The 24,359-nt window shown below is 43.7% G+C and overlaps 1 protein-coding gene across 4 annotated transcripts in view; it reads left to right on the top strand.

Moving 5' to 3' along the window:
* LOC116948495 (equilibrative nucleoside transporter 1-like) overlaps window positions 1–24,359 on the top strand; it is a 57,180-nt gene that overhangs the window by 5,825 nt on the left and 26,996 nt on the right. For 3 of the 4 annotated variants that reach the window (XM_076071556.1, XM_032965221.2, XM_032965222.2), the window contains exons 2-3: window positions 20,596–20,658; window positions 22,483–22,564. In XM_076071556.1, coding sequence (XP_075927671.1) covers window positions 20,630–20,658; window positions 22,483–22,564 — 111 coding nt within the window. In that variant the 5' untranslated portion in view covers window positions 20,596–20,629. Of the gene's footprint in view, window positions 1–1,955; window positions 1,978–20,595; window positions 20,659–22,482; window positions 22,565–24,359 lie in introns of those variants that run through there. The other variant, XM_076071557.1, reaches the window with a different exon arrangement.

Genomic DNA, 24,359 nt, shown 5'->3' with positions numbered 1-24,359 from the left:
TCCTCAGCAACCCGCAACCACCACCCATCCTTGCAGAGCCTCATGGCTCTCCGAACCTCCGAGCGAAGGCTGCGGTAAGCCTCCTCATTCTCTGACGTGGGATTCTGCAGCCGATGACAGTGGGTCTGTCGCTTTTTCTCAACTATCAACACCTCTGTCAGCCAGGGTCTCTGGGGAGGTCTCGACCGCGTACCCAAAGCATCCATGCTATGGCTCCCCCCACACACACACACGCGTGCGCGTCCATAGGTACACATACATGCGCTTGCTGCAGACACACGCAATTTTCAGGGTGCGTACGGCAGTAAACGACTCAAATAATAAACCAATGCTGCGCGAAGAACGCCTTAGACCTGCAACACATTTGTATGGCACTTTACTCGCGGAGGGTTGGGGGGGTGGATGTGTGACGTCGGCAGGCACACTCCGTTACGCTTCCGCACGCGCGGGTGACATGACAGATGTGACGTCACCGCTCACTTGCCGTGCAAAATATATCCATTATTGGGCCCCCCCCCAAAAAAAATCCAAAAGTCTATTTTTATCATTTTTGCATGGTGTACAGTCTGGAAAGTACCCACATGGCAAATTTCAAGTTATATATATCTACATATATAAAAGGGAAATTTGTGAATGTGTGTCTGTTCAAAATGTTTAGCGTACTTCCCGACTTCCAACAAGCTTGAATGTCGTCCAAGCGCAGCGAGGATGAATGCGCAGAAGAAACAAAACCTTGAAACTTTGACTAGCGCATCGTGTAGAGCTCGTCGAGAGGAATAGATTGCCGTATTGTTCGCTTTCAACAGACAAAATGACGTCGAAACGCAGTTTTTGCGAGAGCCGGGAGCTTATGGGACCCCGGGGTCCCGTCATGAGGTTCATATTATCGTAACCGCCATTTCTTTCTTGCTGTGTGGAAGCCAGGAGTGACAGCCACAGATGCTGTGTGCCCATGGGTTCATGCCTGGACAGCTGGTACTTGTTCATAAAGGATCATGTTGTCGTTGCAGAAACCTAAATTCGATTTCTGGCCACAGCTGACATACGTGGGTGTGATATCTGAACCAGTCCACTGCCCCCACCACCAGCGCTGACCAGCGTGGTAAACTGTGGTCACACAACTGTCATGACTGGCATGTTGTAGGGAGTCCTTAATCCAGCGTTGATTTGACAAAGGGCCGTAATTTATCGGTATTTCATTTAAGTACTAGATGCATATATAGGCATACCACAGTTTATGCCCAGGATGTGTTCCTGAAAACCAGAACGTAAAATCGAAAGTACTTCCATCAAAGCATTTTTGGTGGATCGTAACGTGGTAGAGTACCTAAACAGAGGATGCTCAGTCACCCATTGCGCATTTATACTGTACAACCATGTGAAAAGTAAGTTATGTTATTGATATATTAAGATACATTACCTTGTCTATTAGACTATGTATTAGTATATCGTTCTAAAAATATTTTACACTTGTATAAAGATAGTTGCCATAAATACAGTATGTGGGGGGGGGGGGGGAAATTGCGTACGTGTGCACATGAAAGACTCCTGTACTCAGGAACGCTCACGCTTGGGCACCATCTGGCACATGAACGTCTCCGTGAAATTCGTGCGCCAGATTTTTTAGTCTTTTCAAGACTCAAAATGTCAAGTCTTAATGGTAAAGTTCTTAAATCTCGAGTACGTTATGGCGAGGTACCACAGTACTTTAAACGGAATTGGGTATCATTGAGTTGATTACATTATGGCGAAATAACGTAAAATGGTAGGGCGGAAATTGGGCTATTACTATCCTGCTATGTATATATGCAAATGCTATATATGGTATATTCGTGGGCAGCCCATTGGGGTTCAGCAGTCATAAATCAGTAATTGCCAAAATGGATTTCCATACAAATGTGTACGTAACCTGATTCATCTTGTCCTCGCAGCCCTGGGGCACGGAGGGAAAATTCCACAGCCCTGCAAATACACATGGTCAGTAACACTGCCTTTAAAAGGAAAAAATATATATTAGGTGACATATCAGGCAATGGTCCTTCTTCAAAGTAAAGAGGTTAGATAAATAGAGGGGCTAATTTAACATTTTCTTTGGTTCTTTCGGTAAAGTCACGTAGAATGAGAATAAAATAATAAATTGATAAAATAAAATAACACAATAATATTCTCACGACGTTTCGGCCACAACACAAGCGGCCTTCATCAGGTGAAGGGGGCGAGACTGTCTGGTAGGACAGCGCTGGAGTGAGAGAGCCACGTTCAGATCACGGCTTTTAAGCTGTGTGAGAGGAACAAAGAGCCTTGACAAAGGGATTAGCATAAAATTTAGCATTGAAATGGCTGAATGATTAGCTTGTGACTGGTCACAGAAATAGCTATGTTAAAAGTTAAAGCATACACATCCGCAGAGTGGGTGCCTCTGCGGATGTGTATGCTTTAACTTTTAACATAGCTATTTCTGTGACCAGTCACAAGCTAATCATTCAGCCATTTCAATGCTAAATTTTATGCTAATTCCTTTGTCAAGGCTCTTTGTTCCTCTCACACAGCTTAAAAGCCGTGATCTGAACGTGGCTCTCTCACTCCAGCGCTGTCCTACCAGACAGTCTCGCCCCCTTCACCTGATGAAGGCCGCTTGTGTTGTGGCCGAAACGTCGCGAGAATATTATTGTGTTATTTTATTTTATCAATTTATTATTTTATTCTCATTCTACGTGACTTTACCGAAAGAACCAAAGAAGATGAATCATTGCAGTCACGAAAGCTTTAAATCGAAATTTAATTTAACATTATTTTGTGATACTTGCCTTGGCAGTGGTACATACCAAAACTAATGGAGCATCAACAAATACATAGCAACCATGGCCTTGGATATCATGGCAAATTATATCTCAGCCATGGTTGCCTTAGCTAGTCTTCAAATGAGTCCCGTTATGAGCCTGCACCACTTTGTGGGAAGTCAATAGTGGTTGACCAATGAATAGACTTGTAATTTCCACTGGAATGTGTACTTTCAGCCCACTGGCCTTGATCCTCCAGCCACGAACAGTGCCCTTCACTTGGTTGGACATAGGGAATTGGACCTTTGATCAATACCCCATGGTTTTCTCTCAACACCCCGTGATAGAGAAACCATAATATAATTTTTAAAATGAATATTAATAACATATTCCCAGCCACAGGTTCAAATTCGTTCGTTTCTCCATCCGCTTGTCCCTGGGTGGGGGTCACAGCGGCAGAAAATTCCTTAACCAAATTGCCCTCGTGTGCCTCGTAAAACTGAGTGGGGACCGTGCACAACCAGCGACATCTCACCACCTTTCCAGCGTTGCATTCAGCGTGGCAGATCTTGAAGTTGACTCCAGGCAGTAATGTTGCACCATCTGCCGTGAAAAGGCACCACAGATTAAGCCTTTTGTTGCAGCAATGGGACAATGAGTTGTGCGATTGGGTCTTGAGCCATTGTGGCACATGCCCACACCATCTGTTCGTTGCGTAGGCCCCAGGCCAATCGGGCACAACATAAAAGGAAAGAGACAATCGGCCAGATGACCCTGACCAGCCAAAAAGGTCTCCGGTCCAGAAAACAGAAGGAACTAGTAGTCTCGGTTACTGTGACATTCATAATGCTGAATGTTTAAAATATTCGCAGTTTGTTTATTCCTAATAAGAGACATATTTGGGTGGGGTGAAATGCAAGTTTGTTATTTTTCGTGATGGCCCCCTCTGTGTGAAAGGGCTTTTTATATGAATTTGATTTATTTCTCATGCCAGAACGGAGAGATTAACAACCAACCACACACACACACACACCCTATTTGCAGCCAAAGCTAGTGTTTGGATTTGGTAAGGCTTGCCTTCAAGTCCAGCGACTTGGAGGGTGGGTTCGTTGTGGACCATGTACGCTAATTGCAATTATGTATTTGGAATGTCCACTTGCAGAGACTTGAAATGTCCTTAGGCAGTACTTCAAATAGCTATGTCATCTGTTTTGTGCAGAGTTTTTGCTTATTTTTGTTAGTTTTCTTTAAACATTTTTTATTTCCTCACATTCACAAAGATACTCAATTGTATTTGTTAAACGTCCCAATTAATTACCATCTTGATTAACAGTTTTTAGACTTGGTGAGGCTGGATAAATAAATGATATTAATATTTCGATTTAAAGCTTTCGTGACTGCAAGGATTCATCTTCTTTGGTTCTTTCGGTAAAGTCACGTAGAATGAGAATGAAATAATAAATTAATAAAATAACACAATAAAATTCTCACGACGTTTCGGCCACAACACAAGTGGCCTTCATCAGGTGAAGGGACGAGACTGTCTGGAGGACTGTCTGGAGGACAGCGCTGTCCTCCAGACAGTCTCGTCCCTTCACCTGATGAAGGCCACTTGTGTTGTGGCCGAAACGTCGTGAGAATTTAATTGTAATTTTATTTTATTAATTTATTATTTTATTCTCATTCCACGTGACTTTACCGAAAGAACCAAAGATATTAATATTCTAGTTTTTTTGGAATACTTCCTTTACCCATTGCTCAGTGCCAGTTTTTGCTGATTTGCTATGAAGAAGCACAATTGCCTGGATTGTCACCTATTATGTTTTTTTCCCTTTTTAAAGTTGTGTTATTGACTAATGTTTTTTTTGCTTCCAATAAGAACTGTACGGGTGGAGCCAAATAATGGTATCAAAACAGCGAGCGCAACGCCTCTAGCAATGGGAAGGTCTTGACATCACATCCTGTTTTATGGATTCGTCTCATCCCATATTCACTCTGGGCTGGTTAAAATAAGTACTGTTTTGCGTTAATTTTTTTTTTGTTCTATGGAGACGCCTCGCATGGCAATGTCGTATTTACACGACTGACTCAGGACTGTCAAAATAGATGAGCACTGCTCAACATTCAGTTGATCATCCAGAAATATGGATATGTTTTGCATAATTTCATTTCATAAAAATGTATACTTGAGGCTGCACGCGCTCAACTTCAGAATAAATTACTTGATATTTACAGATAATGGTTTAATTGTAACTGAATATCAGAAGGTCCAGTATAGGGACAACAGGCCTCTCGCTCATCTGAACTGTTTATAAAATATAGCTAGCAAGCCTGAACGTCCTTTTGATGTGTCCATTTGTCCCTCCTTCCAGCCAACTATCCAGCGAGCAATTTTTTTTATACGTATGATACGCGTGTCCCCTCGCATAACACGCGACAAGCGGTCCTGAAAAGCAGCACGTGAATGGAATCGCGCTGTATGAAGCCTAGTTCCCCATAGACATGTTATAACGGGGGGGGGGGGGGGGAGTGCGTTTTTTAGTATTTCATTATTTTGTCCCTGTATTTACAAAATACGTATAAATGTAATACTTAAAGTATTTTTTTATTTAAAGCTTTCGTGACTGCAGGGATTTATATTCTTGGTTCTTTCGGTAAAGTCACGTAGAAGGGAAACAATTAAATAATACAAATATAAAACAATAAAATTCTCACGACGTTTCGACTGCAACACAAGCAATCATCATCAGGTTTTCGTGAGAATTGTATTGTTTTATATTTTTATTATTTTATTGTTTCCCTTCTACGTGACTTTACCGAAAGAACCAAGAATACTTAAAGTATTATTAACATTACAAAAAAATTGAATGAGGGGTTTAATAACAAACAATTAAGATTAAAAGATTACGACTTACAAAGATTACTTAATAAGGAATAACAAAGATTACTTAATAAGGAATAACTTCCAGGGCGGCTGCTTCTACTCGGATCAAAGTGGCCACGGCAAGCCCGCGCCACAGGGCACTGGCATGACACGGTGACGCCATCAGATTGAGACTCGAGTTAGTTAACCTGTGAACAAAAAAAGACTTTGTATTTTTTTTATCAATGATGGGTTTTTTTATTTTATTGAGAAAAACGTAATTTGAAAAAGCACGTAACTGTGAAATGCACAGAGCACCTCCAATTAGCACGGTTGGCTAAATGTGGTGTGAAAGAAGTTCAACACACGTGCATACAAGTATGTCCCTTAAAGATTAATCACGGAACTGCGAATTTGCGCTATGCGGGGGGCGGCGCCTGTATAGTACGATAGCGTATCCCACTTCTTTGGTTCTTTCGGTATTGTCACGTAGGTAGAAAAAAATAATAGATCACAATCGAAACGTCGTGATCTATTATTTTTTCTACCTACGTGACTTTACCGAAACTACCAAAGAGTATGGATTCCTGCAAACCCTTGTTGGCAATCACAGAGGTCAGACGTTTCTTGTAGTTAGCTACCAGGTTTGCACACATCTCAGGAGGGATTTTGTCCCACTCCTCTTTGCAGATCTTCTCCAATTCATTAAGGTTTCGAGGCTGACGTTTGGCAACTCGAGCCTTAAGCTCCCTCCACAGATTTTCTATGGGATTAAGGTCTGGAGACTGGCTAGGCCACTCCAGGACCTTAATGAGCTTCTTCTTGAGCCACTCATTTGTTGCCTTGGCCGTGTGTTTTGGATCATTGTCATGCTGGAATACCCATCCACGACCCATTTTCAATGCCCTGGCTGAGGGAAGGAGGTTCTCACCCAAGATTTGACGGTACATGGCCCCGCCCATCGTCCCTTTGATGCGGTGAAGTTGTCCTGTCCCCTTAGCAGAAAAACACCCCCAAAGCATAATGTTTCCACCTCCATGTTTGACGGTGGGGATGGTGTTCTTGGGGTCATAGGCAGCATTCCTCCTCCAAACACGACGAGTTGAGTTGATGCCAAAGAGCTCCATTTTGGTCTCATCTGACCACAACACTTTCATCCAGTTGTCCTCTGAATCATTCAGATGTTGATTGGCTAACTTCAGATGGGCATGTATATGTGCTTTCTTGAGCAGGGGGACTTTGCGGGTGCTGCAGGATTTCAGTCCTTCACGGCGTAGTGTGTTACCAATTGTTTTATACTCTTTGGTTCTATTCGGTAAATTCACGTAGGTAAAAATAAAATAACAAAAATCACGACGATTCGGACACAACACAAGTGGCCTTCATCAGGTGAAGGGATCGGAGGACAGTCCGAGGACAGTCCGAGGACAGTCCGAGGACAGTCCGAGGACAGTCCGAGGACAGTCCCGAGGACAGTCCCGAGGACAGTCCGAGGACAGTCCCGAGGACAGTCCCGAGGACAGTCCGAGGACAGTCCGAGGACAGTCCGAGGACAGTCCGAGGACAGTCCGAGGACAGTCCGAGGACAGTCCGAGGACAGTCCGGTCCCTTGTGGCCGAAACGTCCTGATTTTTGTTATTTTATTTTTACCTACGTGACTTTACAGAATAGAACCAAAGAGTATGGATCCTTGCAGTCACGAAAGCTTCAAATCTAGAATACCAATTGTTTGCTTGGTGACTATGGTCCCAGCTGCCATGAGATCATTGACAAGATCCTCCCGTGTAGTTCTGGGCTGATTCCTCACTGTTCTCATGATCATTGCAACTCCACGAGGTGAGATCTTGCATGGAGCCCCAGGCCGAGGGAGATTGATAGTTATTTTGTGTTTCATCCATTTGCGAATAATCGCACCAACTCTTGGCACCTTCTCACCAAGCTACTTGGCAATGGTCTTGTAGCCCATTTCAGCTTTGTGTAGGTCTACAATCTTGTCCCTGACATCCTTGGAGAGCTCTTTGGTCTTGGCCATGGTGGAGAGTTTGGAATCTGATTGATTGCTTCTGTGGACAGGTGTCTTTTATACAGGTAATGAGCTGAGATTAGGAGCACACTCTTAAAGAGAGTGCTTCTAATCTCAGCTTGTTACCTGTATAAAAGACACCTGGGAGCCAGAAATCTGTCTGATTCAGAGGGGGTCAAATGCTTATTTCTCTCATTAAAATGCAAATCAATTTATAACATTTTTGACATGCGTTTTTCTGGATTATTTTGTTATTCTGTCTCTCACAGTTCAAATAAACCTACCATTAAAATTATAGACTGGCCATTTCTTTGTCAGTGGGCAAACGTACAAAATCAGCAGGGGATCAAATACTTTTTTTCCCCTCACTGTTGTATCTGGCTTGACCACCAGCCATACAAAAGAACAAGGAGACTGTGGACTTGACCACGCACCAGGCATGCAGGATTCCAGCCAAAAATGTGTTTTCTAATATAATGAAGTATGATACTGTTCGTGTTCAGAACTTGCAGTCAGCTCCGTTTAATGGCTTTGTGCACTCTTCAAATATTTGTTGCACTTTTGGTACAATGGTGATGTGGCTTTGGCAGCAGTTATTAACACATAAGTCTTGGAGTGTGTACTCGAAACAAGTTAAATTGCCCAAGTTCATAAATATGCAGTTCATACAATGCGCATGCAATGTTTGAGATACAAATAACATTCGAATTTCGGACCAGTGTGTAAAATAAGCTCTCTAGGTCTTGGCGTGCGTAGAACAAAAAAGCTTAATATTTATCAAAAGTGTTTTGAACACTTGCATTGCCACGATTGTAAAAAAAAAGCAATGCACATACGTGTACTGGGTTGATGAGGGTCATTGTTAGTTGTTATTGCCAACTAGCCTTTTGCCCGTCCAAGGACGGGTGTATTGCAGTAAATCTGAAACTTGCAAGCGAAAATCAGACCGCGACGTGATATTCATTGCATCAATGCGTGTGCAATTTGTAAGGCCGTGGTGACACAGACTTATTTTAATTTAAAAGGTTATAATCCCTTGTTCATCACGACGTCCTTTTTACTTTGATGTCTTAATAGCGTGACGTGAGGGTTCTGCCTAAGTTGACGCTGACGAGGGGGGAGGAGGCGCATCGCCCCCCACGTGGAGTGACGTCATCTGCTAATTATTATTAATGGCGGGGGGGGGGGTGTCCATTTGGAGGACGTCACCTGGTCATGAATATTAATTAGGGGGGCTGGTCGATGTGGAGTGACGTCACGAGCGTTGGTATGCTTTATTGACTAAGCTGTGTCATCTTGCTCTTGGAGTGGCAAATGCTCAACCTTCACATGATATTCCTTGTTTTTTTTTGTGGGCAGCACTATATGCTGCATTCGCTCTCCACCAAACGGTCATTCTGCTCGTATAGCCGTGGCGATTAAAAATAAGTAGGACAAATGCGTCTGAACGAGTCCTGTATAAACGTGTTCCAATACATGTTCAGGGCACTGCGGTGGCGAGATGTTAACTACCTCACCTGGTATGCAGAAAGGAGGTAGTGGGTTCGATCCTGACCCTGACGCCTGTATATTTGGGGTTTGCATGTTTCTCCCCGTGGTCGTAGGGATTTTTCTCTGGGTCCTTCAGGTTTTTCCCCTCCACATTCAGAATCAACATGCTTCTAGAGAATTTGGCTGTTTACATTTCCACGTGATTAGCCACTTCATTGAGCTATCATTTGTGGCCAGGTCTCTTCTGAAAAAGAGCTGTATATCTCAGTGGACTTTGCCTGGTAGGATGAGGATAGTTTAGTGTTTTATTTGTATGTGTTTGGGTGATTTGTTACCTTTCTTGTACTTTGCACTTGTATCAGATTTGTTGTTGTTGTAACGTTGTCACCCGCCCCCCACTGCACATCTGTGAAACACAGATTTGTAGCTTATCGGATTCCTACCAGTATAAATAAATATTCTGATTCTGATTTCATTTGCCAATACAACGATAAGGCCAGCTCATTGTGTGTGATATTATTGTCTTGGCCACCGTGGCTTGTCTTTTGAGCGCAGGTTTTAATCACCAAAATTTTTGGTATTTGGGCTCTCGTAAAATAGTTCTCCCTTCTCGGGTTGATGGCCCCAGACGGTTGAGATATTTATTACTGCGAGTCAGGCCACAGATGGTGGTATGGTAAGACCTCTGGAAGGTGGGGAGAGCCTTTCCAATTGTTGGATGCATATAATTAACAACTCTGGCTGTCGCCTGATCGGGCTGGTTGTAATTACCGGCAAAAGGTCGTACTAAAATTGTAAATGTTGTGGGTTTACTCTTCAACACACGGGTGTACTGAAGAACTAGTAGCGAATTGGCATGTTTTGTTTACGTAACATACCTTACTAATTTGTTGTATCGGGTGGTGGCGGATTTAACGACACATTTACGCGATCTCATCCAAAAAAAACTCTATGGTTGAAAGTTTACATTTACACTCGATTAATAACGAATACCTTTAATTAACGAAACACCAAATCTTCACCAGTGTTGTTGTGGAGAGAATAAATCACAATAGGTAAGCAGACGTCTCCTTAATATGTCTTACGCAACCCATCGGCAAACGTCCTTCCTATGTAGGAAATTGCACGCATGACCTAAAAAGGCTTTTGGGCCATTGTGTTGTATCAGAGATACTTTTATTTTTACACAACCTCACTGGCCTTTTCTTACTTCCTTTGCTATCTCTCAGTGTTACTTTCACGATCTGTCGCAGGCTGGGTTTTCTGCTTTTTCAAGCATTTTCTATTCCTTATTTTCGAGCTTTCGTCTCCAGAAAACATGAAACACTTGTGATTTCACTGAGGATTTTGTACTTATCTTGCGGTACAAACATTTTTACCGTACACGATTGCATCGCAGGATCGCGAGACATGTTACCAACTTAGGGGGAGGTCTTCAACCCGCAGTGGATTGTTCACGGCTGTAGTTGATGATTATTTACCATGGACAGTGACGTCGAATGGTTTTCTTGTAAAGATGTACAATACGAATCCGGTACTGATGATTGTAGCATGTAAATTAGTATTTGACACGCAAGACCTTTTTTAATCATTGACGGCGATCAATTATCGCTTAATTGCACCATCTATTAACTCTCAAAGCCTCATCGCATCCTCCTGCCATGCTAGTAATACGACCCAGGCATTTAAATTTCACCGGTGATAGTTGTTTTCTCACTTCCCCTGGCTGATGGTTTCCCTCATACTCCTGGCTGCTCAGTACAACTTGGGGACTTACTGATGTTCCCCTTCATGTCACCTCTGGCAAGGTGCTGCTGCCCTCCTAACCAACCTCGCCTCGCTTCTCCAGTGTATCCGCAGTGATGACGAGATCATCAGCAAACAGTCGGTTCCCCAGGGCGGTCCTGTTTCTCGTCTCTTCGAGTAACAACGTACGACAAACACTACTGGGGGCGGCAGTACACAACTTACGAGCGGGTTACGTTCCCAGACCCGTCCCTAAGTCCATTTGTTCGTTGTCTTGGTAGTCAATATTTAACTGGACAGTACACACGGTCAGTGTTATAAAATGTGTTATGGTTCAAGAAAAAAGGGAAGCATTGTTAAACTTGACAATACTGTTGTTGTGCATAACGCGAGAAGCTGGGACTCGTTACATCTCGCGAAGGATCGCTCTGCCGCACAAAATAGTTCCGCAGTTTGGTTTGCGAGTACGACCGAACGTTCGCAAGTCGGACTGTTAAAAATAATAACATCTCATGGCGGTTCGTTCATAAGTGCTGAATGTTCTTAAGTTGGACGTTCGTATCTTGAGGGCTGCCTGTATAATACATCGCATGGGGCTAAGTGCTTCCCTGTGGTGTAATTCAATGTGATTGGGAATTTTTGTTGTTGCTTCTCTGTATCCTGCCCGAGTTTCTAGCGCAGTGAAATGTTTCAATCGGGATTCCCTGAGACCCCAAAGTTGGTTTATGTATTTACTATTAGTTTAGCAGGTAAGGCCCACTGAGCGATGCAGCTCTTTTTCAGAAGCGACCTGGCCACAAATGATAGCCCAATAAAGTGGCTTATCACAGCCAAATACTCTAAACGCATGTTTCTAAATGTGGAGGGAAAAACCGGACCTGGAAAAAAATCCACACGACCATGGGGAGAGAGACACGCAAACTCCAAATATACAGCAGGCGCCAGAGTCGGGATCAAACCCACGGCCTCCTGTATACCAGGCGAGGTAGTAAACATCTCGCCCTAGTTATTTAGATACCTATTGCAAATGAGACTTTTGGTCTCTTTGAGTTCTCTCACCTGTTAAAATAAAATGAAGTCGAACTAAATCACGCTCTCGTTCACTCGATCACTCGCTCGTGCTTGCAAATGAGGCGATCTGGGTCATTTGAGTTCTCACCTGGTTAAACAAAATCAACTTAACCACTCTGGCTTAACCCCAAGTTCAAATTTAGTCGAGTCCGGGTTTGGCTAACGCCCATGCTTCAGCGCGTGCGCATATTCTTTGACGCACGAGTAGTGGGACCTTTTAGGTTTATTGTTTAATATTTTTATTTAGGGCAGCGTTCCTGGCTTTACTTCAGTCTAACTTTTAAGTTTTACTGTCGGTGGTTAAATGTTATATTTTTTTGTTGTTGCTGCTGTGCTCAGGCACCACAGATCTCGCACGTAAAATAGCTGAAAAACTGGCCAAATGGGAGCATCCGTGTGACGAATCAAACAAACTGAAACCCAGCGCAGACACAGGTCACTATCTCTGTGCAATGATCCTGTTATCAGAATAATGACGAAGGGCTAAAGGTTTGAGCACGGTTGGGGTTTTGTCTTTTACATTTGGGTCTGTTTAAAGGAGGAAAATAGATTAAAGTTCGTCACTTCATATGAGTACACAGTCCATGTATACATTATTCAATACAGTAATGCGTCGACATTCGTATATTCGATGAACAAAGTTTTGGTATAACGGAAAAAGAAATGCAATTAAATAAATAATGCTTCCATCGATCTACGGTACTATAAAAATAGGAATAAAACAAATTATTCACTCTTGATTTGAAGCTTTCGTGACTGCAGGAATCCATACTCTTTGGTTCTTTCGGTAAAATCATCACGTAGATATAAAATAAAATAAATCACGACGTTCCGGACGCACAACAAGCGTCCGTCAGTTTTTAATACTGTGCAGTCTAAAATGTAATATTATTTTCAATATGAATTGTCTTTGTTTCCAATATGAATGGTTATGGCAATTTCCATTGCAGCCAGCTTGGTGTGAAGACATCACCGTCATTGTTTTCCTTTGCTGGTCGAACCTCCTTGCGAGGCCTCGTGGGTAACGTTTTAATCTGGCTGGTGCCTTGGATAACTTGCTAGTTGCAATATGAGCTTGGATAAACCAGAAAATGTGGAACGTTATCTTGTGCAAGCAAATAAACAACCGGTCATTTATCAGTTAAGTAGATCGTGTCATGTCTAGCATAGAGATATAAATAAAACGAACTTTGGATGCCAATTTTTATTTATCGACAGTTTACTGTTAATGTGCCATTTATTGTGGGACTAAGTACGTACTTTGAACTTCTTTCTCACCTTACGTAGCCAAACCGAGCTAATCGGAGGAGCGGGGGAAGGAGAACAAACGAAACACAAAAGGCAGTTCTAAAGAAATGAGTTTTCAAATCTAGATTTAAAAGTGCATAGCTCCAGTGGCTTCCTAGTATCGGCAGGAAAGAACGTTCCAGACGGCCGCAGAGGCGCATCTGAAAGCACCACGCGATGCAGTGACCGTCTTTTGCAGTTGTCTATGTTCGATCGCTATCTTGCCGTGATCTCGGGACTGGTTTTGTTGTTGCTGTTTTCCTCGCTTGCCCAAGCTTGATAAATCGGGCTCGTATTATTTATTTCTATTTAGTGACTTGCCTTTTCTCTTTTGCACTCGTATCGTTTTTGTGTTGTTTGTTGTAACTTTGCTGACCCGCCCATACTGGACATCTGTGAAAAAGAGCTTCATAGCTACTCGGATTCTTCCTGCAGTCTTAAATAAAGATTCTGATCTAAGCGAGCTACTTTAAATTGTGTCCAGATTATTTTTTCTATAAGGGTTCGATACCGAATTAATTTTCCCCATAAGAATGAATGTAAATGACATTAATTGGTTCCAGACACAAGAAATCTCTCATTATAAAGCATTTTTACACGAAGTTTACAGCAATTACATGCATAAAATCATACAAAAAAAACAAGAAACACAATAAATAAATAAATGGAATAAATGAATACATATGTGGAATAAATGAACATTGAACGTCACTTTACCTGTAGTAAGGAGAGTTGATGGCTTGAGTGGAAGGTGGTGAGGAGGAGGAGGAGGAGGTGGTGTCATTGTTTGGAAGGGGAGTCCTGTTTGTCTGGGCAAGCGTCATGCACGCTGCTGGCCATACGCCTCTCAGCCGTACAGGTTCTTTCAAATCGCGATTGCCCGTTCGACCTCCGAATTTCGTTCGGTTTCTGGTGCGTTCGATCTCCAAGATCCTACTGTACTGTATATAATAGATGTAGCACATCTATTATTGGACACGCTGCACTTTATACCATGGGGCCTGAGAGAAATTACATTTTAAAAAAAAGTTTGTTTGTGAACAATTTTTTTATTGACATTAATCGTTAATTGCTAGTAGCAAATTGCGTAGCAGACACCCCCGTCAATAATCAGAAACGTGTTACTAAATAAACCCATTTCTTTTGAAATGTTAATTTCTAAAATAATGCTGACACCATTGCATTTTGGGGGCCTCTATTGAATTCCGGGGCCTATTTATAATTTCAATAGGATTAGAGCACCTCTAAAGAAAATGTCAGCCTAAATGAGACTTACAACTGTACTAAATCCCTGATCCTTGAAAGAGGAGTAAAGGAATTTGGGAACAATTTAAAGATGAGTTATATTTGAGCGTCGCTTTAACATCGCTTTCCAATTTTACAGATGTATGTACGTGGCTTTACCGAAAGAACCAAGAATATGAATCCCCTGCAGTCACGAAAGCTTTAAATCAAAATGATGTATATATGTTGAACTTATTTTGCGCCGTACATAGCCAATCGTGCTAATCGGAGGTGCGGGGGAAGGAGAACAAACTAAACACATAAAGCAATTCTAAAGAAACGAGTTTTCAATCTAGATTTAAAAGTGCATAACTCCCAGTTCCAGTCGTCCGCAGAAGTGCATTTGAAAGCGTGTGATGCAGTGACCATCCTTATTTGATGGCTAGCCAAAAGCCGCTGCGAGGATAACCGGAGTTCGCGTGATGGTTATCACACATAAATCAAATGTGTAATGTAACAAATGTGTGTTCCAGTGGGAGGTTACATCGTATATTACCTTCAAAGGGGAGAATTTTGAATAGCACTCATTCGTAAAGCTTTGCGAGAAGTGAGGATGAGTAGTTGAAATCAAGAAGAGGTCATGCACCGACTTTTCACTGGGGCTATGGTCACCACTCTTTGAAGTGACGAGCCACTGGTTTTGACACGATGTCTGCACAGTGAGCTAGCTGAAGATGCTGGGAAAATCTTGTTGCCCAAGGCGTTTTACCAGTTTCCAAAATTTCGCGGAGGCCACAACGTTTGCGCTCAATGCAATAAACTACATTTGGTGGAGGCGCATGTAAACCTACGGTGTCATAAATGATGCTCTGCATGTCGAATGAGTTTATTTACCAGTAGTACACGTTTGAATATTGGAAGGGTGATGCAATAGATACTAATAGATAACTAGTCATGCCAATTTAAGAGCTGTTACTCAAGAAATATTTTTTTAAAATGTATTTATCGTGGTGCCATGGTGCAAAGTGTAGTCTCCAATTCTTGTCCACTCTATCCCACAGGCCTCTCATTGTGCTCTGAAGAAGGGCTATTGCCAGAAACGGCGCCTATAAAATATTATGGCCACTTCTTTGGTTCTTTCGGTAAAGTCACGTAGAATGAGAATAAAATAATACATTGATTAAATAAAATAACGCAATAATATTCTCACGACGTTTCGGCCACAACACAAGCGGCCTTCATCAGGTGAAGGGGACGAGACTGTCTGGTAGGACAGCGCTGTCCTACCAGACAGTCTCGTCCGCTTGTGTTGTGGCCGAAACGTCGTGAGAATATTATTGTGTTATTTTATCAATTTATTATTTTATTCTCATTCTACGTGACTTTACTGAAAGAACCAAAGAAGATTAATCCTTGCAGTCACGAAAGCTTTAAATCGAAATTATGGCCACTGTTAAAATGACGAATGTGAGTTTTCAGTCATTTGTTAAGGTAACTGAGCTGGTTGTGGAAATTCCTCATTCCTGTGGTCAATATGAGTCTGTCCTTAGGACAGCCACTGCCGACTTAACACAGTGTAGTAGTACCTGTTTATCGGTCCTTCGAGTGCTGATGGGCTGATCGACAACCCTCGACGGAGAACTGAATGTGTAGCTTCTTTGGTTGTTTCGGTAAAGTCACGTAGAATGAGAATAAAATAATAAATTAATGAAATAAAATAACACAATAAAATTCTCACGACGTTTCGGCCACAACACAAGTGGCCTTAATCAGGTGAAGGGACGAGACTTTCTGGAGGACAGCGCTGGAGCGAACACAGCCAAGCTCAGACCGCGAACTTTAAACTGTGTGAGAAGAAACAGAGCGCCTTGACAAAGGAATTAGCATAGATATTAGCATTTAATTGGCGGACTTAGCATGATGAACGGTGTAGAGGGGGTGAACATGTGCAGACCGGCGAGGGGGGGGGAGGGGTAGTTTACATATTGATGGTGTGAAAAGGGAATTTAAGCTGCTGCGAAAGTTTGGGATACCACTACTTGAAAAAATATACTGTACCATTGAAAATTAGTTTAATGTTTGGTTCGGATAATTGAATGTGTAGCGTTCTGATTGTGAGCGGTAGGGGCGATTCGACCACAGTGCGAGCTGCCCTAAAATTATTCGAGGCCCAACGTTGCACGAGGGCTGTGTGTCGCGAACCTGACACAGTGGCGCTAATTTGAAAATGACGACTGAACGTTCGAGCGGCCAAAACGGTGTCTAAAAAAAACCCCACCTCTAAATGAAGAGATAATCTGCTGCTCCCAAACTGTGCTATTCAATTTCACCTCATTGCACAAGCAGAAATTAAATACTTCAGAAACTAAAAACCGTACCCTAATTAACTCAAATACACTAAGGTCCCCTGACAGAAGTTGAAAACCCACGTGTTTGTTTTTCTCTCTATCAATATAACACATAAACACTAAACATTTACACTGTTAAGAGGACATGGTAAACACAACAATCCCACAAAAATACCAAATATGTTTACTGTTTTTAACATGGGCCCAGCCCATGCTGACCTCACAAATTACTGGGTGGAGTCATGTGCCCCCGAGTAAACTTGTGGTTTTATGAGCAGGGCAGTGAATCGAGCGCCTGTGCTTGGATGCTTCGGCCCCAATTGCACTGGCATGCTATACCTTGTTCAGCCATATCCCCACATGTGTCTGGTGATCATGTGTGTTGGAACCATTGCCAGTACCTATGCTGACGCGTAGGAATGAAAACCGTTTGTCAAGTTATGCCATGGCTACTGCTGCTTAGATAAAAGTATCTGAAGGACATTTCTTCTTGTAATGAGACTCTCATGGCACCACACAGAGACACGTGATGCAAGTGTAACAGCCCTCTGTCAGTGTACTGCTGGACAAGCCCCCCCCCCCCACTCTCCGTGGAAGTTCTGACAATACTTCACTAAACTGGTTAGTGCGAGTTTATAAAGGTAGGGACCATAGACGGGAGAGCAAAGGAGTGCAGTACAATGATAGATTTTTGCTGCACTGCTTTTGCTGCCCGCCCACGACCTGTTATTAGACGTGGTGGTCTCGTATCTTAGCGCTACCCAGACTCGCTCAACCCTGCTTCGCTTCCAAAAGCAGCTGAGATTGGGCATATTCTGGGTTATTTGGTCATAGTCTTGGAGAGCTGAATGGCGTTCAATAGAACTCACAAACAGACACCTTATGAAAAACCCAAGGCAGGAGATGCCTGGGTTTGAACTTCCACGAAGTTCATGGTCCACCCGAAACCGCATCCACTGCACAAAACCATGGCAGATGCGGATATAGGATGCACAAATGGAAAAGAAAAAATGATCCACTGTTTGACTGCGGTCGGCCAGAACAGACCGTACAACATGTAACAACGCAATGCCCGATCCACTAATAGGTAGGAGACATTGTGGCGATACACTCCGCTGCCCCTGACACGGATATCTGGCTTGACCACCTGAATGTGAAATTGTAGTTTGTTGCTCGGCACCTTCATCAGCAGCCATACGAAAGAAGTACGTTATGGGCAAGTGATTCGTGAATGAGTGACAAAATCCAAAGAATTAATGAGTGCGGATAAATGATTATGCAACCCCTTGAGTGTGGCTCCGGGCCCCGCCGTGCGTGTGTTTTACATGTGCGTGATGGTAATAAGGGTTCTAATTGAATCTCTACATTAGTGGGGAGGGTGCGGGGGATTGCATCTTGTTGTTCATCAAGCGTCTTTACTCATTAACGTTCGTTCGACATTGGCGGCGGAATTCTTTGGCCGCTCGGTCAGCGCTTGCGGTGGGGAGTAGTTGAGAAGGCGCTGACGCGCGACCACAGTCCCGGATGTGAAAGGATCTCGGCCCCGACAAGAAAGCGCAACGATTCCGACTTTTCAGAACGCACCCCTCCCATGCCCCCCCCCCCCCCCCCCCACACTTGAAGGCCAACTTCGGGAGTAGTAGTAGTAACCTTCCACTGCGGGTTTCGCGATGTCTAACTGCCTTTAGAGCTAATCGATGAACAAATGGGATTAGTGGTCCTCGGCTTTGTTGACCGTGGGGGGCATGTTGGGATGATTTGATGATCCCATTCAAAAAGTGTAATGCTCTTGGAGCAGTGTTGATTTCGTTTTAATGGTCCTGAGCCCTTGGTGGATGTAAATTGCACAGTTGTATGGCTGCTAACATTATATACATGCTCCAGACAATCACTGCTGACTTCCCGCAAAAGCAGTCCTCTGTTTTATTTGGTCCTGAAGCGGATGATGGGCTGATTATATCACCAACGGTGCTCTTGTCACAGCGAACAAAAAAAGATGAACACTTCATCAATAACACTTGTCTTCAAGGAAAGAGAGGTATGATTGGTGACGTTTTGGTCAATGGCCCTACTTCATTGCACATAAAGAGAAAGCCCAGAGAGCACGGAAAGGATAATACAAGTTTTAAGACTGCACTTGACGCCATGAGGCCTGATGAGCATTCCGATTTCTTCAGTAGTAGATTTGTGATGAGAGAAAGAAAGAGTGAGTGATGTTTAAACCAAAGGCATATGAAGCATTCTGTACACAACAACACCTTTCATCGCTTACTTGCCATGCCCTAGGTTTTCTCTGTGCATTTTTTTCAAGTCACACATTTGTTTCCATGTTCTATGAAACCCACATGAGAAGTTACTCTGACCTCGTTGCACAGCAGGTGGTTGTAGTTGTTTGTTCCGCGCCAAACAAGTTTAGGTGATGGAATTGTCATTGGCAAAAAAACAGAAACACATTTGACCAATGAATTACAGCACCGTAGAGACGAGGACAGCGTCTTCCCACTCGAGCGAATGCTGGAAATCTCTGTTGGCAGCTCTGAGCCCAAGGCACATGGTGTTCAATTGAGTTATATGAACCTTATGGCGGGATCTTGGGGTCCCGAATAAACGGAAGTCAAAATCGTAATTAAGTAATTTCTTTTTGGCGACTCCGTCCCACCGCGCACACAAACGCTGCAACCCACGTGGCGCCGATCATTCTGTTGTCATGTCGGCCAAGCGCAGCGAGGACGAATGCGCAGAAGGAAGTAAACTTTGAAACTTTAGTTAGCGCATCGTTTAGAGCTCGTCGAGAGGAATAGGTTGCCGTATCGTTCGTCTTCAATAGACATAAAATGACGTCGCAAAGCAGTTTACGCGAGAGCCGGAGACTTATGGGACCCCCGGGGTCTCGCCATAAGGTTCATGTGGTGACTCCATACCAAGAGCATTTTTTCAATGTTCTACAGGACAACCATGTGAAGCATAAACAGCGCAAATAGAATCGCAGAACAAGAGAGGCAAAAAAAAACACGCGTTGTTGGGCGGTGGCGGAGTGACACTCGGAGTGGATTCATTAGGAACACTTGGTTAAATGGCTCTGACGTGTGCTGTTTATACCACAGACGGGCCAGAGGTATTTTGTTGATGTTGCTCCTGTTGAGTTTTCGGCCTCAAGCTGAGCTTTTGTCTGCTGTGGTTGCATCAACCCATCTCGATAGGCTGTTGTTTTGTGTCCTCTGCGCAGGTCTATGTACAATCCACCATGTGGTCAGCCCTAAACGACAGGATCTTAGAAATGGCAACGCGCAAAGAGTGCTACTGCTCACCAACAGCAGGAAGGCACGGCTGCCCATCATAAATTGCGTTAATGTCATGTGACCACCACATTACCAATAAAACAATCCCAGCCTTATCTTATTTCACTGCTGCCTGATGGGACAGCCACATTTTTTTGTGTTTGTTGGTGATATAAATTATATGGCCACACATTCCACTCACTTTTGAGCTGCTGATTTAGGCATTTTTGTACTGTTACAGTACATTACCTGCCACAATTTTAGCAATGTTCCTGTATAATTGGGCAGTGGTTGGCGTGGTAATGTCTCCTAAATATGTCTGGTGTGGTTTTTTGTATGCGTGCGTTTCTGTAATTGCGCGTGCGTGTGTATTCCACGCACGCACGTGTTCGCATACGTGTCTTTTTTGTGCACGTGTGCCAATCGCTCGCTCACTTGGGTTATCCACTGCTTGTTTGTGTTCGCATGCTTATGTCACCCACAGCTGCAGGACCACGTGATCAGCCCAGACACACAACATGCCCAGCCAGGCAGCGCCCCATGACAGGTAAACGCACCTCAAACACACATGCGCCGTTGACCAGCGTGGTGAAATACGGTCTATTTTTTACTGAATATTTGTATTTTAGCAGGTAAGGCCCACTGAGCTATATAGCTCTTTTTCAGAAATTACATGGCCACAAATGATAGCTCAAAACAGTGGCTTATCATATGGAAATTTATAGCAACCAAATACCGGAGAAAATCTACACGACCACGGGGAGAAAGACACACAAACTCCAAATATACAGCAGCAGGCGTCAGGGTCGGGATCGAACCCACGACCTCCTGTATACCAGGCGATCTCGCCACCTTGATGATGATGAGAGAGAGACATGCAAACTCCAATTATATAGCCGGCGCCAGGGTCAGAATCGAACCGACGACTTCCTGTATACCAGGCAAGCTAGTGAACATCTCTTCACCGTGGGGCCCACCATCCTTGTGACTTACATGGCATGGGGGGAAACTTCATCCAGCGGTGGATCGAAAAGGGAGCCGAAAAATAAACTACGGGGTACAGTTACGTGTTGGTACCCTGGCAGGGATGTCGCGGCGGCACGGGACGTCGTTCGTACTTGCGCACGCTGTGAAGAAAACAACCAGTCTCTTGTGAGGAATGTGAGAGACCCGGTCGGTCGTGTGTCTTAATCACTCACGGGAGCAGTGTCGCCATAACCTGACCCTTGGAGCGCCCCTCGGTTGACTCGGTCTAAATTGAGGCAGCCACGCGCGTGGAAGTCGAGGCAACACCGCTGCCTTTTGTTTGCCTCGCTAGCCTGAAAAGATGCTCGCAAACAGCACTTAAATAAAACACGCTATGAGGCCTCATGGGGATTTCTTTCTTTTTGGCTGGACATGTACAAGAGTGGCTGCAAATGAGAAAGATGACGATGATAATAATACTCTGGTTCTTTCGGTAAAGTCACGTAGGTAGAAAAATAACAGATCACGACGTTTGGATCGCAACACAAGCATTCGTCATCAGGTGGGACAACCACAGCAAGAAACACCTGCTGAAGTAGTTGAGAGATCTGCCGTGGCACGAGGTTATATAGTAGGCCTCGGCAGTAGGGGGGAGGAGAGAAGGGGAGGGGGGCGAGGAGGCGGGGCAGAAAGTGGATCGAAAGCTTCAAATCAAGATAATAATAATACATGCCAAAGGTGATTATCAGTTGTCAAACTACGCCATTGTAACTGTAAGATAAATTCTTCCATCGTGATTGGTCCTCACGTTCTTTACAAGAATGTGATGTATAATTGATTCAGTAACTGCAAATGCTTTTTACGGCCAAGTTCGTGTTTGTATTTATGCACCACACCAGGTAGATTATACTTGAAGTGTCAATAAATGGTACTCATGATTTTGATTTAAAGATTTCGTGACTGCAGGGATTCATATTCTTGGTTCTGTCGGTAAAGTCACGTAGAAAGGAAACAATACGATAAAGATGAGGTTGGCGGACCGTAGAGAGATCATCGTGAGCAGTGATGAGTGCCATTCCGACAGAACCAAGAATATAGGTACTCATGATGTCACAGGCAGCTCCTGTTTGAGATATTTACCCTGTCACCTACAGGGATCTGTGTGTGTGTGTGTTTCTGTGTGTTTCCGTGTGTGTGTGCGCACACGTGTGTGTATGCGTGCGTGTATCTTCGACACTTCACATGGCCTCAAAGTACACTTTTCCTGGCACAAGCGCTGTGGTGACATCAACGCCACTTAGTGGCGAATGGCGGGTATTGTGAATGGTATCTGTATGTTTCCGCATGTTTTCCGTGTGTGTGTTGCCACGTGTGTGTGTGCATGTTTCTGCGTCTGGGCCTGCAGCTACCACCTCGTATGGATCATCTTCTTCATCCTGGGCCTTGGCTCACTGCTGCCATGGAATTTCTTTATGACGGCCACCATGGTGAGACCTCCAAGAATTCCCAAATTTTTCCTGTCCCCTGCATGTTCCTGCCCACATAAGAGATAATAATAATAAATGTCAAGAATGACGTACGTTTGGTATTCCCAACATTCTTAAATCGCAAAGGCTGTCGCGAAGGGGTTGTGGTTTTTTTTTGCAGACAGTCTGCAGTAGGTATCACGCAGTATGGGGAGTTGTGGGTATGTGTAATCCTGATTTGAGTCATTTTCAGGTGATTTGATTATTGTATTTGGGCCGTGAAGCTCGCGCACAATGCCCTACTATTTTTGAACGACGTCATGGGATCTTTATCGTCCACTGTGAAGCAGAGGACAAGCATTTTACGGTAATTCCACACGCAATAGTAACCAGGGTGGTCTGCTAGATTCTCACGGTGAACTTCTGCAGTGAGCGACAATCGCACTGCCACTGGGCTATATCGCTGCCCCAAAGTGGCATCGGTGATGTATGGATACATCATTGGCGTATAACGTATTATGTGTGCGTGTGTGCAATTCCTGGTCCCGAGTAACATCAAATTTTACATTGTAAACCTTAGTTTAGAGTATTTGGTTGCGATAAAATGTCCACGTCAGAAGCCATGTTGTTGCGCTATCATTTGCGGACAGGTCTCTTCTGAAAACGAGCTATTAAGCTCAGTTCGCCTTACCTGGTAAAATAAAAAAAAATGTTTAAAACAATATGGTTTTAATCAAAGATGCCCTTGTAAAAGAGACATTTGCATTTCAATAGGTTCTCAGCTGGTGAACTAAAAGGTAAGTCATTTGCAGATTAAGATATCAAAGTTGACCCATTTAATTTACAAAGCAGTGGGGGCTCTGAAAAAAAACCAGTCGGCTACATCACATGGATTGAGGTGCAAAATTTGGCGATGAGGTTGGTGGACCATAGAGAGATCATCGTGAGCAGTGATGAGTGCCATTTCAGCCAGAGGGCCTGCTAGCTGGTCAGGTTGCAGTAGAGCAAGAGGGTTGGTGGCCCCGTCTGCAACGAGGGTTTGAGTGCAAGTGGATTTCATTATGGTTATTCCTGTTTGCTCCTACACGATACAAACAAAGTCAATGGAAATTAATTGGCCAAACGTAAAAATGCAATTCCCTCCTGAAAGAGAAGCGAGGCTTAAGCTGGGCTTTTCAATCAATAAAATGCATATATATTCTATTAATATTGTACAAGCAATTATTACTGTTATGCGTAATTTGTGAATGGATTAAACTTAGCTAGAGATATTGTGTGTGTGTTTGACGCTTCCCGTGCAAAAATCCGTCAAATTGCTGCCATTTACAGCGCGGTTGCTGCAGGGCTGCGTGGCTGTTCCACTTGGCGAACGTAAACAATGTATCTATTTGAACGACATCCAAAAACTACTTGGCAGAACATTCTCTGAATGTGTTTATATAGAGTCCGGGCTTGTATTCCCTATGTTGCAGCGCGACAAATCGCAATTTGGCCGCCCTCTGTTTGTGCCGTACCGCCAACATTGAGCAGCGACGTGCCAAGGCCACGCTGCGGTTTGACGCTGTGGAGGAATATTGATGGTTGTTTTGGTTTGGGGTGAAAGTTGTTATAGGGAGTGACGTTCTCTGTGTGGTGAGGGTGTGATGAAGAACGTCAATAAACACGGGCCAAAACGCATCACCTTCGGTGGGGGGGGGGGGGGTCTTCTCTCATCGGTAGTGGAGACATTGGGAAGCTTTCACGAGAGGCCGATCGAAATGGAGCATTCGCCAAGTTGTGAGTCAGGCGAGTGCTGCATTTGCAGAAACCGGCCTTT

Source organism: Petromyzon marinus, chromosome 33, assembly GCF_048934315.1.
Source record: "Petromyzon marinus isolate PM22_M1 ecotype Great Lakes invasive population chromosome 33, UKy_Petmar_22M1.pri1.0, whole genome shotgun sequence".
Lineage (NCBI taxonomy): Eukaryota > Metazoa > Chordata > Hyperoartia > Petromyzontiformes > Petromyzontidae > Petromyzon > Petromyzon marinus.
Note: the sequence above shows the minus strand (reverse complement) of the source record. Positions and strands in the feature narration are given on the sequence as shown.